General features: G+C 43.6%; 1 protein-coding gene across 1 annotated transcript in view; it reads left to right on the forward strand.

Moving 5' to 3' along the window:
* Positions 1-20029, forward strand: part of TG (thyroglobulin) — a 273908-nt gene that overhangs the window by 112498 nt on the left and 141381 nt on the right. Inside the window, exon 35 of the mRNA XM_003933694.4 lies at positions 4955-5017. Within this exon, the coding sequence (XP_003933743.2) occupies positions 4955-5017 (63 nt within the window). The remainder of the gene's footprint in view (positions 1-4954; positions 5018-20029) is intronic.

The raw sequence follows: 20029 nt of genomic DNA on the forward strand, positions 1-20029 counted from the left end.
CATGAGACAAACATTTTTACCAAGGATTTGCTGAATATTTTCAATGATAGACTTTGGCCTTGCTTCAAGTCCATGGTTTGGTCATTTAGTGTAGTGACATCTGTATTGAGTGATGACTATGAGCCCGTTAATGCTATGCATTAGTCCATTTTCATGCTACTGTTAAAAACATACCTGAGACTGGGTAATTTACAGAAGGATGTTTAATGGCCTTACAGTTCCATGTGGCTGAGGAAGCCTCACAATCGTGGCAGAAGGCAAGGAGGAGCAAATCATGTCTTACGTGAATGGCAGCAGGCAAAGAGAGAACATGTGCAGGGAAACTCATTTTAAAACCACAGATCTCATGAGACCCCTTCACTATCACAAGAACAGCACGGGAAAGACCTGCCCCCATGGATTCAATCCTCTCCCGCCAGGTACCTCCCACAACATGTGGGAATTATGGGATCTACAAGGTGAGATTTGGGTGGGAACACAGAGCCAAACCATGTCATACTAGGTCCCCTGTTTCTGAGGAACTGCCACTAGGATCAATTAGGAACTGAGATTTACTGAGTTCCTATGATGTGCCAAACAGCTTGTTGGCACAGGGGGTAGAAGTTCCTGCCCACAAAGGGTTGACTGTCTAGCTAAGCAGACAGATATTTAAGAAACAGACCTTTCTTAAGCACTTACTGTATGTCATACTGTGTTTATCTATTTTGCATTGCTATAAAGGAGTGCCCAAGACTGGGTAATTTATAAAGAAAAGAGGTGTATTTGGCTCATGGTCCTGCAGGCCATGAAAGCATGGCACCAGCATCTGCCCAGCTTCTGGATAGGCCTCAGGAAGCTTTTACCCTTGGCAGAAGGTAAAAGAAAGCAGACCTGTCACATGGTGAGACTGAGAGAAAGAGAGAGGGATCAAGAGAGAGGAGGTGCCGGGCTCTTTTAAACAACTACTTGTGTGAACTCATAGAGCGAGAGCTCACTCATTACTGCAAGGACAGCACCAAGCCAGTGAACTCATAGAGCGAGAGCTCACTCATTACTGCAAGGACAGCACCAAGCCAGTGAACTCATAGAGCGAGAGCTCACTCATTACTGCAAGGACAGCACCAAGCCATTCATGATGGATCCATCCCCATGACCCAAGCACCTCCTGCCAGGCTCACCTCCAACCCTGAAGGTCACATTTCAACATGAGATTTGGAGAGGACACACTTCCAAACCATATACAGACACTATTCTAAAGGCATTCCTTGTATCAACTCACACACCCCTGGGAGGAGGGTGCTATTCTCTCCGTCCTCAAGAGATAATTATTCTCTTCAATCAGAGAATTACACTACGATGTTGCCTGTGTTACTGTAGTGGGATCCCAGGGGTTAGATAGGGGGCTGGGGGTGCTTCTTCAGAGCGTGAGGGAGGAACAGGAAATTCTGTTCTGCATGGGAGTATACAAAAGTGACTCTGGGGGAAAGCTGGACATAGAGAAAGGGGAGTGGGGTGAAGAGCAGTGGCACTGACCAGCCGTAGGCAGTAGGTAGACAGGAGGTAGCATGTCCGTGCCCTTACAGCCTCAGAGGCAGAGGCCTGCACACATGGACAATTGCAACATAACCTTCTTTAAGGGCTGTGGTCACAGATCAAAGAACGGAGCAGGGTCTCCCAGCATTCAGAAAGAGAAAAGCACAGACCTAGTGCAGTGGAGCACCAGGAGGAGAGTCCAAAGAGCCTGCAGCCATAGGCCCTCTGATTCTGCTCTGAGCAGAGCTCAGAAGTGAGCAGAAAGTTTCATGCGCCTTAGCACAGAACCTCAGAGTCTCAGGCTAAGCAATTGTGAATGCAAATGAGACTGTTTGCAACCTTTTCCTGGCAGTAGAGCTAGAGAGGAACTGTTCTAAGCCTCCAGAGGACAAGGGTGTAAGTGCTGAGGTGAGGTGGGGGTGGTGTGTGCAAGAAGTGGGGGGCCGCTCTGTGGTTAAGCAGTACCCCAGAGCCCAGGGCTTCCTGGAAGGGGTGGGCCTCTGGAGCATTGGGACCCTCTGTTCTTTGAAGAGAACTAGGGCTGCCCATCTTATCTGTAGCTGTGCATCGTCTGCAAGTGGAGCAAGGTCTGTTTACAAAGTCAAATGTGATGTCTAGAAAAGACAGTTGAAGCCTCACAGTTCCTGTCTTCTGCTAAACAAAAGTTTTTGGACCCTGTTGAAATTCTAGATATAAGAACCTGGAAAGGAAATGACAAGTTCTTCTAATTATGTGTCTCTACAACCCACATAGAAACTTCCATATGTAGGAAGCAATTTACTGTAGAAGCTATTCTTTATCATCGTTCACATCCTCTCACCAGCTTCTTACCTTTTACTAAGCATAGAATCTGCTCCTGGTACTAGGCTAGCATTTGACATGCAGTATCTCATTTAATTCCCTAACAGTCTGATGAGGTGGGGCCTACAGTTACCCCACAGCAGTGCTGTGCTGGCAGATATGTTACAACTGATGAAATGGAAGTAAGAGCTGTTTTTTACTCACAATGTTTCTGATACCAAATATGTTTCCCCCTTGCCCCCTGCCCCGCCACCAACCGATTCTTCAACCTTCTGGACCAGTGATTCTATTTAATTCAGACGCTCACTACCTGGAGTTAAAGTCAGACCCCACAGGTTAAGTCTCGGTCACAGAAGACTGTCTCGCACTTCAGATGCCAGTCACGAGTCCTGAGCTCCTGCACCTCTGACCATATAAATTGGGGGTTTCCATGATCTCCTCCTTGGGATCAATAACTTGCTAGAATAGCTCCCAGGACTCAGGGAAACCACCAACTATTAAAGTTTTATTTAAAGGCTACAACTCAAAAACAGCCAAAAGGAAGGGGTGCATAGGACAAGGGGGCCGGGGCAGAAGCCTCCATACCCTTTTTAGGTGCCCCACCCTCCCAGAACCTCTGTGTGTTTACCAACTCAGAAGCTCAAAGTAAATTTCTAAGAACAGAATTACTGGATCCAAGAGTGGACATTTGAATGCCCTCAATATAGATAGGCAGATTGTTCTCTGAAGGTTGCACTCTCAGGAGCCTGGTTCTCAGAGTCTCTTCCAGGAAGAACAGACATTTTAAACAAGTGACAACAGGATGGCAAGTGTCAGCCTGGCCAACTGTGTGTAGTGGAGCATGGGGTACTTATGAGCAATTATGAGTTACATGAGGAGCTCCCAGAATGTGAGATACAGAAGCCTTGGCTCAGTGTGGATCAGCAGCAACAGCAGCAATGGGGAACTTGCTGAAAATGTAAACCTCAGATCCATTCTTGGACCTGCCAAATCAGACGCTCTGGGGTGGGACCCAGCAAGGTGTGTGTTATCATGTCCTCCAGGTAATTTGGAGGTCTGTCAAAGTTTGAGATCTGGTTGCTTAGAATGACAGTGGCAGGTGCTTCTAGGGCAATGATGCCAAGCAGGAAAAGACACAAGACACAATAGGATTGAAGGCTCTGGAACCCAGAGAGGCTGGGGTTGGGCATACTTGACCAAAGTGGAGAAGGCAGAGAAGGAGGTGGATGTGAGAGGAACCACGTAAGGACTTTGGGACCAGAATAGAGCGTAACTCTGACTCATACCTTTTCATGGAGACACACAGGGACAAGAGACATGACGAGGGTGTATTATTGTTAAAGGACAGTATTGAGAGTGAATAAGAGACAGGATATATTAAATGTTACTATATGACCAAAGCTGGACCAGCATCAACTCATTTAAACCTCACAACCCTAAGAGAGGCACTGTTATTATGCCCATTTTATAGACAAAGAAACTGAGGACAGAGAGGTTGAGTAATTCGCTCAAGGTTACACAGTAGAAAAGCAACCAACCAGTCTTGCCAGGGACCACTGACCTGGGATCGCTGACGCGGGAGCCCCTGCTTTTGACTGCTGGCCATGCTAAATTGCCGCAGCTCCTCGTGAGCAAGGAGGTCCCATGTATGGTCCTAGTTTGGGCCATTGGAGAGAAGGGAATGACGAAGATTTAGATATGTTCAGTAAGGGAAGAAAAGGGGAAGAAGGTAATTCGCATCTGTGGGTTACATACTGGGTCTGGTTCTTCATTAAATTTTTATTTTGTCTTCATTTTATCAATGGTGAAACTGAAAATAGAGGAAGTTAGAAGACTTGTCACTCTACACTGCTTCCAAGTGGTCTGTTGAGGCCCATATCTGGTCTGCCTGCCTTCAGAGTCCAGGCTGTCGCTGTACTGTGCTGCTTGCGATTAGCAGCTGGCATTTGCTGAGCTTGTATCTTATGTGGGCGCAGTGCCAAATGTAATAAATTGTGTTATCTCTGGTAACTTCATAGTAATTCACCAGGTAGGTAGTGCTATTCTCATTGCACAGATGTGAAAACTGAGGCCCAGAAAGGATAAGTGCCTCACCCAGTTCACAGTCAGTAAGTGATAGTGACTGGCATTTGTGTCGTTTCCCACATGTTTCTGCTCTCTACTCTCTGGGATGGGGTGGGACTGCACTTCCTCACCATTGATCTCATTCCTAGCTTTGGTCAATGTCATGAGAAAAGGTGTGATATGTGTCACTTTTAGGCAAAAGCTCTAAGAGCAAGACTGAAATCTGCTGTGTTCGTTTTGCCCTTCACGGCAATTATTGAAACCTGGAGCAAGAAGGTGCCTTTTCCAGCCTGGTCCTTGAGAGAGGATAACGTAGAACAAAGCTCCCAGCCTATCTATCTGCAGTAGGCAGGTGGTGCAAAGAGAGGGATCCTGTACTGTTCTAAGCCACTTAGATGTTGAGATTGTTTGTTAGCTCAGCATCGTCCAGCCCACCCTGACCGATACAGGGTGGGACAGTCTGTCTGCTTGTCGGATTTCACGATCACCATCTTGTACTTCTATTAATGCATTCTGAACTCAGTGATACCAAGGGGGTAGAAGAGAACTAAACGACTTTTTTTTTTTTTCTTTTCAGTTGCTCAAAATAATGCTCCCAGTTTTTGCCCTTCGGTTGTTCTGCCTTCTCTCACTGAGAAAGGTAAGTTCACTGTCCTTATGATCTCTTATATGAGCGTACCACTCACTCATCATCTTTCTCCTCTTTCCCCTTGCTTTTGTACAGTATTTTATAGCTTACACACCACTCTCATTAATTCCAGCTCCTATGAATTAGACACACGTATAGGTAGGGTGACTGCCAGCGACATGCCTGCTTTGCAGATGAGGAAACTGACCCGTGGAAATGAAATTATTTGTGGAAATAATGTGGCTGATTAAAGCAGAGTGGGACTTTAGTCTGGTTCTCCCAGTTTTCATTTTAAGGATTCTTTCACCCTATCAAGTAATGACTAGACACACACAATCCTAAGACAGTGTCAAGAGTGGTGTTATTTATAGCTGTAAAAGGAAAGAGTCAGCTCCTTATTAGTGCAAAAGAGTTGGAGCTTACAGTTTCTGTCCATCTTGGGTAGCACTGTGGCATCTAATGACGAAACACTGGCCCTGAGTCCAGGAGCCCAGGTGCCGAGAAGCCCAGTAGCATAGCCTGGACCCAGGCTGCCCTTCCCCCTGCACGTCCCACTGACTCGTCCCACAGACACGTTATATCTGATATGACGCAGCAGGAAGTGCAGAGATGTTGGGTGCAGTGGGGACATCTGGACACTCTAGATGGGGGCGAGGTGGAAGAATCAGGACAACACAGGCCTTACTGTACCGTCCCCTTTTCTGCTTCCCTTTGTCAGGAAGTGAGAGGCTCAGCCAGGGCTCCAAAGACTGCTCAGCCAAGAACCCAAGCGATGCAATTCCTGTCCTGTGACATGATGTCTAAGGGCCCTAGACAGCTGTCATTATGGCCATTATGGCCCTGGCTGGAGAGACAGAATACAGCTCATGTAGGAGGAAATTATTTAAAGCCAAGGCTGTGGCTAAAAGTATAAAATGTCTTTTACCCATCTATGTTATTCGTTTCCCTCAGTCAGTTAAAATAGCTAACTTTGGAGAACACATTATATAAAAAGTTTTTGAGCCTTCTATAGAGACTGTGTACGCTAAGCACTTTGCGTTTCCGATAGGCGTTAGCTTCCTGAAACACTGTGGGGTTGGTGGTGTTAGTGCCATGCCACAGAGGGAGGAGTAGGGCTTAGATTAGGATGCCCAAGATAGATAATGCCCAAATAGATAATACATGTCCTAGCCAGATTTTGGTCAAAATTGATTTTGAATTTTATCAAGTTAATGTATAAACCCAGTTGAAATAATAAAAAAAATCCCCAAAGATTTATGGTTTAAAAAGCAGAACAAACTAGTTCCCCAGGTCATCTCTACTCATCTGCCACTGCTACTCCTAGCGGCCATGCCTTTCAACTCTTTTAGCTACTGTTTTTCTCATCCTGGCCTCCGTGTTTCTGTGTTACAGTTGGTCTTCTGTACGTGGGTTCCACATCCATGTATTCAATCACACGTAGGTCAAAAATAATCAGAAAATAAAATTCCTCAAAATTCCATAAAGCAAAACTTGAATTTGCCCCAAGTACTACATTGAATCCATGCAGACAAAGCTGTGTGTAGGCATTGTATTAGGTATTTCAAGAAATCTGCAGAAGATTAAAGTATACAGAGGATGTGTATGAGTTATATGCAAATGCTATACCATTTTGCATAAGAAACTTGAGCATCTGCGAATTTTGGTGGCCATGGGTGGGAGGGGTACTGGAACCAAGTACCCATGTAATCCCACAATTCCTGGATTTGTCAACTTCAGAAGTGTCCACTTCTTGCCTTGATAGAGACTTAACTCTCTGTCTCTTTTATCACTCCTTTTACAATTTTCATCCATCCACAAAATATATGAATATCAAGATTTGGTTTGAAACAAGGGTAAATCATGATTACGGCCATGGAAATGTGGTTCACCACAGAGCCCCAAAGAATAACAGCAGCATCCTGTTAGAATTGTCAAGATTTTCAGCTGTCCTCCTGTCACACACAACCCCTGTTGTACCCCTGTCCTCCACGGCACTTGCTTCCTGCTCACCAGAGGCCTGGGAGCTACAGGTTGTATGGTGCTTCCTTCTGCGGGCACTAGGTCACTGCTTGTGCCTCTCTGCCAAGTGAGTTAACAGGCCTCCGTCTCCCATTCTTCACCTAATGGTGTTTGAAGTCCCTCATCTGCTGTCTGCTCCTTGCATTTTCTGTTTTCCTTGTTCTTTTTTGGTTATCTTTGCGGGTTTAGATGCTTATATTCCTTTCCTTCATTTTGTAGGGGATTGTGGAGGGAGAGGAGATAAAGGGCCATATTTAATTCAAAACAATACGGTAGTATTTTTCAAAACTTTTGAATGTTTAATGAAAACTCATTTTGTCTTAGCACTGTGCTAAGCATTTAAACTTCATATGAACCTCAAGAGATAGGTCCTATTATAATATTTGTTAGCTATAGAAAGTTCAAACAATGCAGAAATATAGAAGGAAAATCACAGTTATTTAGAAGTTACTGTGCCTGTTAATTCATTTGTTTATTTTTTTCAGTATTTTTAGGCTCTCTATATGGTCTGATCATTGTAATCTCTATTTATAATGTTGCATTTTTGGTTGTTTTTACCTAATATTGCATTATATATATATATATTTCCATATTGTTACATATCTCTTTAAGTCATGCATTCATGCATGCATGGGTATACCTACTCACTCATTCATTGAGTCTTCTGCATTCCTCCTCTCATGATGCTCACCATCTAGTGATGAACAACAAATGAGCAAGGATAGTGTTAACAGAGACAGCTGTCCTGTTATTCTACCAGTTCACTAGTTCATTTTGTTATTTTTGGCCATTTGATTGTTTCTGATTCTTCAACATTATAAAAATAACAAAATGAACTACTTGGTACCCAAAATTCCCTCCAGAAGTCCAGATTATTTCCTGGGGTAAGAGTCACCAAAGTGGAGTTATTTGGCTTGAGAGATTTACATTTTAAGACTCTAGGTTTACATTGCCAAATTAGTCTCAAACAGTTGTTGCTAGTTGCATGCTTACCAGGCATACATTAAAGTGTTTCTTTGCTTTTGATATACTTGTGATCCTTAAGTTTTGCCACTTAAAAAGTATTTATTAAATTTATAGATAAAGAGTGCTTTGATGCCAGATACTATTGTTACAGATGTATAAACCAAAGCATAACTTCTTTGGGTGATTTTATAATTCTTCCATTCTGGTTTTGCTAAACATTTGTATTACCGACACATGAATTACCTACAAAAGAAAAAGAAAAGGATGGAGTCTTGAGCATGTCCTTTCATGTGTACAGACAGCCTATGGGTCTGAGTAGGTGTTTCTAAGGTGAAATGAGATGTCACAGTGCTTGTAAATGTGTCTTTCACAAGTATGATTTAAAAGCAGTAGAGATAGATGTCAGAGCCAACATCCTATCTGTTCTTTAAAGTTCCCAAATTGGAACTAAGAGTTTGGGCATGTTCCTTTGATGTGAATCAGAGGGAGGGGGTAATTCTGCTTTCAGGGTGTTGAAATGTCAATGTGTGGTTCTGAAATGGATTGTGCGCATGTGTGTACATGTGTATGTGTACATGTACAGGCACATATGCACTGTGCATATGTAAAACACTCATCTTTATGTACTTTCTATTCAGGGAGAAAAGGAAATATTTATTAAATATTAGATATTTATAAATCATGTAATATTCACAAGAAATTTAGGTTTTTAATATGTCCTGTTTTTCAAGTAAGGAAGCTGATATTAAATGACTGAGCTGGGACTTGAACTCATATCTCTATGGACCCTTTCAGAGTTAGATACAGTTACTTGGTTGAGTTTCTGAAACAGGTTAGTAAAGATAAACTTTCGAGTCTAGACTAATCTCTTGGCTTCATTTCTTTTGTTTGTGTGTGTGTGTGTATGTGTGTGTGTGTGTATAAACCGCCCATTCAAAGTCTGCTTCAAAGTAAGAATTCTTTGCACATGCAAACCCTTCTCTCTGGAAAGACTTTCTAAAACTTACCTACTTGCTAAACTCCTGCTGCCTTCAAACCAGCTAGTGTGTTAGAAGCCTTCTTCAGAGCAACAGAAATGCAGTGCTTTCAGCAGTCCTTATCACTTACTATATAGTCAAGACAAGGCCAGGAGATTTCCCAAGTCTCCTTCATCTGCACAACATCCCCACTGACTAGTCAAGACAGCAGAATTCTTTCTTTGAAGTAGACTTTGAATGGGCAGCCTATACATACATACACACACACACACACACACACACACACACACACACACACGCACACACACACAGACATGAAATGAAGCTAAGTGATTAGATCTCCAGACAAGTCTAGACTCGAAAGTCCATCTGCACCGTGGAATTGCTCTTAGGCTACAGGGGCATACTGAAAAGGTTCCCCCAGATTCATTATAGACAGGCAGGAAAAGCACCACAAACATGATCAAACTGTGACTTGGAGGATGAGTATGCATCTGTCAGATGGCCAGGAGGAAAAGAGACAGTGTCTGAGGCAGAGGGCACTGCACGTGTGGAAGCACAGAGACATGCATCGCTAAGGTTCAGGCAGGGCCATGCACGTAGCTCGGTGTTGCAGGACCAGCAGGTGCAGAAGAGGACAAGGACCAAAACTTAAAGTGCGTTGGATACTTCAGATCCTTGCAGGACTTTAAGCAGTGATCTTTAAAACGATGTAAAAGCTTTCACTTTGTTCTATCATGAGAGTGCTTTGGTGGATGACAAGCTAGATTTTGAGAGAGTGAGGACAATCATATCATCTGTATATAGCGTATAGTTGAACTCTTTTTGGAGAAAAATTGTCTTATAAAACAAGTAAAATAGTAAAGGTATCATTTTCTTCATAAGACAAATGTACATTGCATCTTACAAGACTTACACCAACCAATCAAGAAAGGCTGCTGCAGGTTAGCGTGAGTTATCTTCCCGAGTGTTGGAGCCTGCCTGTGTGATCATCACACCCCTCCCCTGCTTCTCAAATGTGGGATCTTCCAATAGTTTATTCCAAGGACAACTGGCATTCAGCTTGCCATTCCCTATTTCAGAAACGTTAGTCTTAGAGGTGTGTATTAGTTCATTTTCATGCTGCTGATAATGACATACCTGAGACTGGGCAATTTACAGAAGAAAGAGGTTTATAATTGGACTCACAGTTCCATGTGGCTAGGGAGGCCTCACAATCATGGTAGAAGGCAAGGAGGAGAGTCACATCTTACCTGGATGGCAGCAGGCAAAGAGAGCTTGTGTAGGCAAACTCACATTTTTATTTTTATTTTTATTTCCTTTTTTTTTTCTTCTTTTTTTGAGACAGAGTCTTGCGCTGTCACCAGGCTGGAGTGCAGTGGCACAATCTTGGCTCACTGGAACCTCTGCCTCCTGGGTTCAAGCGATTCTTTTGCCTTGGCCTCCCGAGTAGCTGGGACCACAGGTGCATGCCACCATGCCTGGCTAATTTTTCTATTCTTAGTAAAGATGGGATTTCACCATGTTGGCCAGGATGGTCTTGATCTCTTGACCTCATGATCCACCCACCTCAGCCTCCCAAGGTGCTGAAATTACAGGCATGAGCCACCGTACCCGGCCACAAACTCACATTTTTCAAAGCCATCAGATGTCCTGATATTTATTCACTATCATGAGAACAGCACAGGAAAGACCTGCCCCCATGATTCAGTTATCTCCCACCAGGTCCCTCCCACAATACCTGGGAATTATGGGACCTGCAGGATGAGATTTGGGTAGGCACACAGAGCCAAACCTTATCAAGGTGCTACTGAATTAAATTTAGTATTTAGATTGAAAGCTAAGGAAAACACAGAATATTTAGGATTCTGTCCTCTCCATTCTATGTGAATTTCACATGAAGACTTCAAGATACCATTTGGAAAATGCTCCTGCCTTGACTTTGAGCTCTTTTGAGCAATAGGCACAGCACAGGTTGCTGCTGTCAGGAGAACTGTGAAGAGGGCTGCAGCTGAGAGGTGCGAGGAGGAACGAGGAGAAATGCTTCATTACAGTTTGTCCTGCTCGGCTTTCCGACACCTCTCTCCTGACCTCATCCTCATCTCAATGACAGGAACAAAGCCTGAATTCAGGGTAGATGGAAAGTGCAGTGGCTGCCCCAGCAGCTTTTGGATCACATAATGAAAGGGAATCAACTTTGTCTGCTTTGCCTCCGTCCTCTGCTTTTGATTGTGCCTGTGGGTTGATGGAATTCACTTGATCTTTTCTGCAAATGTTTTTCATTAAGCTGGAAACAGAGTCCTGTGATCCTAATAAATGTCAGCACCGGTGGGAAGCATGCACTCTATCTAAGTGAGGAAGCAGTGGGACCTCATGGTGCAGCACATGAGCTCTGAGGTCCATCTGCCCGGCTTCACTGAGTATCTGGGCCAGATTTCATAGCCTCTTGATGCTCCTGCCTGCCACTGTAAAATGAGATAATGGTGAAATATAAGCAACCTCAGGCTAGCAGGCTTTTGTTGAAGAGCAGATAAAGTGTAATGTGCAGCATGGAATTTACTGTAGAGTAGGTGTTCGGGAAATATCAGCAATAATTCCCAAGTCCAAGCTGCTTTACAGAGGAGAAAACCAAGGAAGAGAGAGGATGAGACTTCCCCACATGACAACCAGCAAAAGCCAAGCTATGCATTTGTGTCTTAAAGGTAAAAGTGATCAACTAATGTTTGTTGAAAAATGAATGAATAACAGAATGAACAAATTAATTAATGGTGATGGTGATAATGAAATATTGGCAGCCACATGAGATATGAGTTTGGGAAGCCAGGTTTTTTTTTTTTTAATTTTTTTTATTGCACTTTAGGTTCTGGAGTTCATGTGCAGATCATGCAGGATTGTTGCATAGGTACACACGTGGCAATGTGGTTTGCTGCCTCCATCTCCCCCCTCACCTACATCTGGTATTTCTCCCGATGTTATCCTTCCCCAACCTGCCCACCCACCCCGCTGTCCCTCCCTTGGCCCCCCACAACAAATCCCAGTGTGTGATGCTCCCCTCCCTGTATCCATGTGTTCTCATTGTTCAATACCCACCTATGAGCGAGAACATGTGGTGTTTTATTTTCTGTTCTTGTGTCAGTTTGCTGAGAATGATGGTTTCCAGGTTCATCCATGTCCCTACAAAGGACATGAGCTCATTGTTTCTTATGGCTGCATAGTATTCCATGGTGTATATGTGCCACATTTTCCTTGTCCAGTCTATCGTCGATGGGCATTTGGGTTGGTTCCAGGTCTTTGCTACTGTAAACAGTGCCACTATGAACATGTGTGTGCATGTGTCCTTATAATAGAATGATTTATAATCCTTTGGGTATATACCCAGTAATGGGATTGCTGGGTCAAATGGTATTTTTATTTCTAGGTCCTTGAGAAAGTGCCACACTGTCTTCAACAATGGTTGAACTAATTTACACTCCCACCAACAGTGTAAAAGTGTTTCTATTTCTCCACATCCTCTCCAGCATCTGTTTTCTCCAGATTTTGTAATAATTGCCATTCTAACTGGCATGAGGTGGTGTCTCAATGTGGTTTTGATTTGCATTTCTCTAGTAATCAGCAATGATGAGCATTTTTTTTCGTATGTTTGTTGGTCTCATGTATGTCTTCTTTTGAAAAGTGTCTGTTCATATCATTCGCCCACTTTTGGATGTTTTTCTTTTTCTTGTAAATCTGTTTTAGTTCTTTGTAGATTCCTTTGGCACTCCTTAAGTATGTGTCCTTGGTCAATTTAAAGAATCTTTCTGCATCTCAGTTGCCTCAGTTGTAAAATGGAGATGATAATACCTACATCAAAGAGGTTGTTTTCAAGCTTACAAGAGATATTATTTGTAAAATTGCTGTACCCAATGCTCAGTAAAGGTTGGCAGTGGTGGCATGGCTGGGTTAGATCAAGCACTATCAGTTCTAATGTGGTCCTTTCACAGGTAATCTTTGTAAATGTCACCTCTGCAGTTGTGCTATGCACAACCTGTGCAGCTGTACAAACTGAGCCTGGGAGGCACTTGATGAATGTTCGCTGAATGATAATGCTTAAACCCTTGCTAGATCTTAGAGTCTTACAAGATGGAGAAAACGTATGGATTTTCTACAGTAACTTTCTCCCTGTTCAGTACCAGTTTCGTATCTGGTCCATCAAAAATTTGCTTAATTATATTTAAAGGATATAGAGCCAAGAACAAAATATACCAACAGAAAATCTACCATTTGGGTTTGGTTGTTTAGCCTTTAGCTTTAAATAGTTTTTTCTAAATCTCCTTCTTAGCTATGGAAGATAAGACCTTTCAGCCTAGAATCCATCAGAAGCCACATAATCAAAAATGACCTCAGTCAAAGCTGTGAGGCAGAGGGAGCTGGTGTTTGGCACCCCACTGCCTTCCTCTCTTCCTATAACCCCTCTCTTCCCACTTGGGGAACTCCTGACTTCATGCTCCTAAGCCATGCTTCTCGTCTAGAATGCCAATCCCAAGGCAGGGCACTGTGATGAAAAAGTCGTTTCTCTTTCCTTCTCATCCCTCAATCAGCTTGATCTGAGACAACTCTTAAGAACAAAAGGCTCTTGTTTACTTATTATTTTATTTTATAGTGCCATCCTGGAGCCTCTTGAACCAAATGGAATTAACAAACTTACTCACATTAAGGTGCAAATATCAATATTCTCATATGATGTTTACTCACCAACACAAAAGCTTATAAACAGAACAGATGCTGGGCCATCACAGATGTCTTTGGAAACTTTTGCCTGCAATGAGAAACCACAGGGAACCACTTTATGAGGTTGCAGCTGAGTCATGTGGAGGAAGTGGCAGCTGTGGGGCAGTGGGGATTGAGAGGGGGTAGTTTGGATGAAGTTCCTGGCAACTTGGCTCCCCAGTCACAAGCTTTAATCTTGGTCATATTTTGTAGCAACTCTGAACCTCATTTCAGTTCTCTGCATGATAGTAATAGTATTAAGGCCGGGGATGATGTAGTTATTAATTCTTACAATGTAAATAAAAGTGTTTTATCAGCTAGAACACACCACGTATTAAATAGGTTTCCCATTATTTGCTTCCTACGTATTAAATAGGTTTCCCATTATTTGCTTCCTAATCTATAAACTAATTTGCTCAATAATTATTTACTGAGGTTTTGTAGTATGTGAATAACAATAGTCTTAATATTTATAGAGATATAAATTAGCACTCTATTGTTCCTTTATTAATTAACTTAATTCATTCAATACATATTTATGGATTAGGGCAGTTTATGGAAAAAATAGTGCTATTGTTCCTGTTTAGCACATGGTGAATACTTAGTAAGTGCAGACCACAACTACATTACTACTTCTGTTGTTAATATTTTTTTACTTGCTATTATAGGTCTTGGAGAATTAGGGAAACCGAAGCACAGTCTTTGATCTCAAGGAAATCATGATTTAACAGGGAGATTAAAAAATAAACAAGTTGTAATGCAGTGTATTAGTTGAACAGTAAACATGTCTAGGCATTTACAGGTGATGGTGGTGGAGGAGGCAGCTGTAGAAGGGGATTTCAGAGTGGATAAGATCTGAGTTGGGTTTTGAAGGATGATACAAGTTTATCCTATAAATAAACTGAATTAACTTGGTAAGTCAGTGGTGGTGTTCACACTAATGGTGTACAAAGTCAGACAACACAGAGTGTTTTGACAGATTACCAGGTGTGAGAGTGGGTGGTAGGCAGCAGACTAATGAGAGATGAAGCTGGAGAGGTAGGCATGAAGGCAGCAGATAGATTTTGGGGAAACTCGGGCACTATGATTTTTGTTTTGCTACAAACCTAGATGAAATGTGTTTGCTACAGGGAGAATATTCACTTATAATGGTAGAATCTGAAATTTACACTTAAAATGATACTTATTCAGACTTTTCTTCTATTGTATCCTTTCTAGATGAACTTTCAGTCCATTTGAGCACCAATCAAGGACAACACTTAGGGTTTTGAGTTGGGCAACCCCATGGCTGGTGGTGCCAATTCCAAGATAAAGAATATAAGAGAGGAACTAGGGGAAGAGTGTGGTTGTGGGTGAAAGTAAGATTATGTGTTCAGTTTTCAACATGCTGAGCTTAGAGGACATCTGTTTGGAAGTGTCCAGCAAGCACTGAATATATAAGCATGGAGCTTGGGCAGAGGGTCTAGCCCAGATGCATTTGGTGATCATTAGCATGTTAGTAGTATTTGAAGTTGTAGGGCTACGAGGCCACCCATGGAGAAAGTCAGATGTAAAAATTAAGAGTCAAGTTTAGCCCCCTGAGGAGAGGAGGAGATGCTAGGAAGAGGAGCAGCAGGAGACAGGGGAGGCACGCTAGTGGCATTTGCTATCATGGAACCCAGGCCAGGGAGATGTGGTTCATCATTTCAAGGAAAATGGAGACTGGAAATGTCCATTGGGTTAGTGACGAAGAGCCCTTTGAAAATTTAGGTGAGTAAAGAGGAAAGAAACTTAATAGTATTGATTTGGAGAAGTAGAAACTACAAACTTTTCCCAAGCATCTTGGCTATCAAAAGAAAGGGAACAAGATTGACAGCTAAAAAGAGAATTGTGGAAGGTGAGCTGGTAATCATATTTAGGTCATAGACTACTTGTGACAGTGAATTAAAAACTGTATGCTCCACCATATGTATTAAATTTTGCCTATATTTTTAGGGAAATGGGTCACCTGAAACCCAGACCCCGAGATGAGAAGCTTTGGGTTAAAGAGGCATTTTTACAATGGGGGATATTTCAGCATGTTTTTATGCAAAAAGTAAAGTGTCAGTATCGAGGGACACACTAAAGATTTAGGACAGATGGGAGTGGGGCTGGGTCGGGGGTCATTGATAGATGGAGGCACCTGAAGGGGCGAAGAATGAGCTCTAGAGCACAGATGGAAGGACTGACTTCCAATGGACACTCTTCCTCTGTTAGGAGAAATCAAGAGGGAAAGATGCAATGGCTTATAAAGAGTATGAGCAGGAAGGTAGCTGAAGCAGATATGGACGGACAGCCCCTCTTTGCTCTGGGAGGCCAGCGATCAGGCACTGGCTGAGAAAAGAAGGGGATGATGAGGTCTAAGCCTGAGAGAGTGACAAGCATTGAAAACAGTGGCTGTAAGGAGTGGAAGAGAGGGGACCAAGTAATCCAACTGTGCTGAGGGTCAGTTAAAGCTGAAGGTCCGCAAGCTGTAAAGATACCAGTCTGTTCATCTGTGGCCATGCTCAGCAGACTAAGACAAGCTGCAGGGAAAGCCCATCGGGTTAGTCCCACTGCGGGGAAGAGAGTTCAGGACACTGCTCAAAGGGAAGCTGAAATAATGGGCCAATGGGAGGTCTTCTTTGGATGATGAGTCAGTGAGGATGGATAACACGGAGTGGGTGGGGGAGTAGAAATCGCAGTAAAATTAAAGAGCTGGTATGAGTGGACTCAAGTTGAATGTGCTGGAAAGAAAGAAAATTGTGGTCTATATCAGCAAGTGCAGCTTAGGAAAACTACAGTTTAAATGGTAATGGAGTTCAATGCCATGGCAGGATTTGGGTTGTGGTCATGGAGGCAGTTGGCTGGGGTGGAGTGGGAATGAAGGTCTCTGGGATTGAAGCAGACAAGAAACTGAGACCAGAGTTTCAAATGGGCTTCTACTCTCCCTAAGATGTTGAAATCACTCAGTATTTCAGCAGGAGTTGGAGGAACATGAGAGAATGACCAGGCATTCTCTGTTAAGGATGATGAGAAGGAATACAAGATTTTGTTGTCAGAGGGTTGGGACTCAAGAACCCTGTGACTCAGAGTAAAGGAGGGGACATTACAGTCATGGTAAGGACCCTGGTTTCGGGGACACAGGAGGCTAGGGAAGGACGAGACAGGTTCAGGGGGTAGCAGTGTGACAGCGTGAGTTGGTTTCAGAGAGAAGGGTGAGTAGGAGTCTAGATCACGGCGAGAAAGGTAAAGATGGCATAGAAACAACAGGTGGGCTGGTATTCTACTTTTTGACTGGGGGAAGGTATGTGGTTGCCACCCTTTCATTCTATCCGATAAGAATAAAAAAATAAAAATAAACCAGAATCGGGTGGATGCAATGGCTCACACCTGTAATCCCAGCACATTGGGAGGCCATGGCGGGCAGATTGTGAGGTCAGGAGTTCGAGACCAGCCTGGCCAATATGGTGAAACCCTGTCTCTACTAAAAATACAAAAATTAGCTGGGCGTGGTGGTGCGTGCCTGTAGTCCCAGCTACTCAGGAGGCTAAGGCAGAAGAATCGCTTGAATCTGGGAGGCAGAGGTTGCCATGAACTAAGATTGTGCCACTGCACTCCAGCCTGGGTGGCAGAGCAAGACTCTGTCTCAAAAAAAAAAGGACATTCACTTCCCCAGTTAGGAAGGAGCATTATCAACAGGTCATAAAATTACAGTATTTTGCCTTCCAGATGGCATCCCCAATACTGCTCCTTATTCCTGGTAAAAGCACACAAACTCCCTGTCCAGCTGCCTGGAGTATTTTTGGTTTCCAGATGTGGACTCCCCACTCACTGAGGTGCATAATGACTGGGCTCATGCCCTGTCTCGGCCTCTGCCTTCTGGGTCAGAGTTCAGAAAACTTTAGCCTGCAGCCTGTTTTTATACAGCCGATGAGCCAAGAACGGGCCTATCACATTTTTAAATGGTTGCAAAAATTAGAAGAATATGCAACAGAGAACAACTGTGGCTGGGGAGCCCTAACATATTTGCTCTATGGATCTTTGCAGAAGAAGCTCACGGACCCTGTCCTGAAAGCTTGCATCTTCTCTGTCCTTCCTTCTGTGTCCCTCAATCATTTAAGTGGGTCTTTCTTGGTCCTCTTGGGTTACACAACCAGAGGTACATCCCTCTGTGGGACCATCTTGGTGTGACAGTATTTCTTTCCAGGAAGATGGGGGTAGCAATTATAACATCAATATTATTAATATTCACTGTTAATATTAAATGTTGGTTAAAAAAAAATCCCTGTTTCACAAGCAACAGCAAGGATGCCGTCATACATTCAACAATGTGCACTGGTGAATTCAGGCACTGGAGGCTGATGTCTGGGAGATCAAATCCTTAACAAACGTTAGTGAGTATGTGTGTACCAAGCAGTTTGCAGGCAGTGCCTGGCTCTCTATTCAGTCTCGAGCCTGTGCCCAGAGCTCCCTGGTTTTTTACGCCGTGGCACACATAGGGGAAGATGACATCTGCATGACTCATTGGGGTTAACAGATGGGAAGATGTGACCAGCCCCAGCTCCCTCCACCCCTTGCTCTCCCACGGGCTAGAAGGATCAGTAGCAAACTGTGACTCTCGCTGTATGAGAAGCTCTGCTTTATGGTACAGGTGGTAAAACAATTCTTATTTACAGATTAAAGCAAAAGACCAATAATTGAGACTTAGAGTATAATTTATTGCAAATCACAGCGCTAGCAGGAGGCAGAGCTGGGATCTGGCCAGGCACAGTGCCCCAGAGTGGTCCATCCTTAAAACGTGCAGTGCCACCTCTCAGAGCAGGAGTGACCAGAAGAGCCACATCAGACAGCTGTGTGTAGATGGAGGGAGACGACACATGGAGCACATCACGTGATGTCTACACTGCTTCTACAGGAGACACTTCAAACCTATGAGCCATTGGAATATGTGCATTTCATAGGGTGGGAATTATCAGTATGATGAGTGTTTTATGCTAGGGAGCAGCACTGGGGCATCAGCAAGTGGATGCTTTCACTGAGTGCACACTCACTCTGTTGCTTGGCTGCAGCTGCCACAACAAAGTGCCAGGAACTGAGTGGCTTCAACAACAGACATCATTTTCTACCAGCCCTGGAGGCTGCCAGCCTGAGATCAAAGCATAGGCAGGGTTTTTCCTTCCAAGGTCCCTGTGGGAAGGATTTGTCACTGGCCTCTCCCCTTGGCTTGTAGATGGCACCCTCTCCGTGCACCTCTTCACCCCATCGTCCCTCTGTGCAGGTGTCTCTGTCCAAATTTCCCTTTTTTATAAGGACACCAGACCACCATTGGATTAAGGCCTACTCTAATGAACCCATTTTATAACTTAATTACATCTGTTAAGAGTCTATCTCCAAATAAGGTCACATCCCGAGGACCTAGGGGTTAGGACTGCGACATATGAATTGTGGGGACACAGTTCAACCCAGGACACCCACTGTCATCCCTCTGCTAAGCCCTGAGAAGTAGAGTTAAAGATGAAAACGTGCTCACTGAAGAGCTCAAAAGTAGGCATGGAGGCTGGATAGAGAGGTCAGCATGTCTGGGTGTTTCTCCAGGGTCATTGATGTTAACAGAGGCCCAGGAGTATGTGCTCCAAGTGCAAGGAATTTCTCCTGGAGAAATGCTGGAACAACCGGCAGCTGTCCTCCCATTTTCAGTTTGCAAATGACCACAAAATAACAAGGGTGTCTTTATTTTGTCTTCTTTTCTTTCTGTTATCAAAGGAACATCTGGTCTTTGATGAATGTTGCTAAGGACAAGCATTGCCCATTATGTTGTGGTTCTCACTTGAAAGATGGTCTCTGGTAAGAAAGCAGGATGTCTCGATGTTATCTCTGTCCGATGACGACAGACTGAGACGCACCCTGGGCTCTTCTCTCCAGCAAGTGCTCTGTGGCCATACAGTCCTCCAAGGCAGCTTCCAGTCGCTTCTATTCTACTTATCTCAGGGATCACAAAAGTTTGCTGGGGCCCAAAAATCTTTTCCTTTCTGAAAGGTTTTAAAACGTCACAGTTTACCCCAGCCAGCCTGTGCAGGTGTGGAAACTGCCTCTTCCGTTTCCCAGCTATTCCATATTCGGGAGCAATCACTTGACAAGTGCTGAGGAGCTGAGAGGAATTCCTCTTAGCTCTGACTGTGAGAAAGGGTGAGGATCCTGAATACTTTTGCCTTGGAGCTTAGACTCACTGTTAATCTCTATTCTTGATGAATCCTATGAAAGTCGTGATTTTTTAATATAGTAAATGGGTCTGTGATTATTTGAATGTTGGAGAGTG

The sequence above is a fragment of the Saimiri boliviensis genome, chromosome 15 (genome assembly GCF_048565385.1).
Source record: "Saimiri boliviensis isolate mSaiBol1 chromosome 15, mSaiBol1.pri, whole genome shotgun sequence".
NCBI lineage: Eukaryota > Metazoa > Chordata > Mammalia > Primates > Cebidae > Saimiri > Saimiri boliviensis.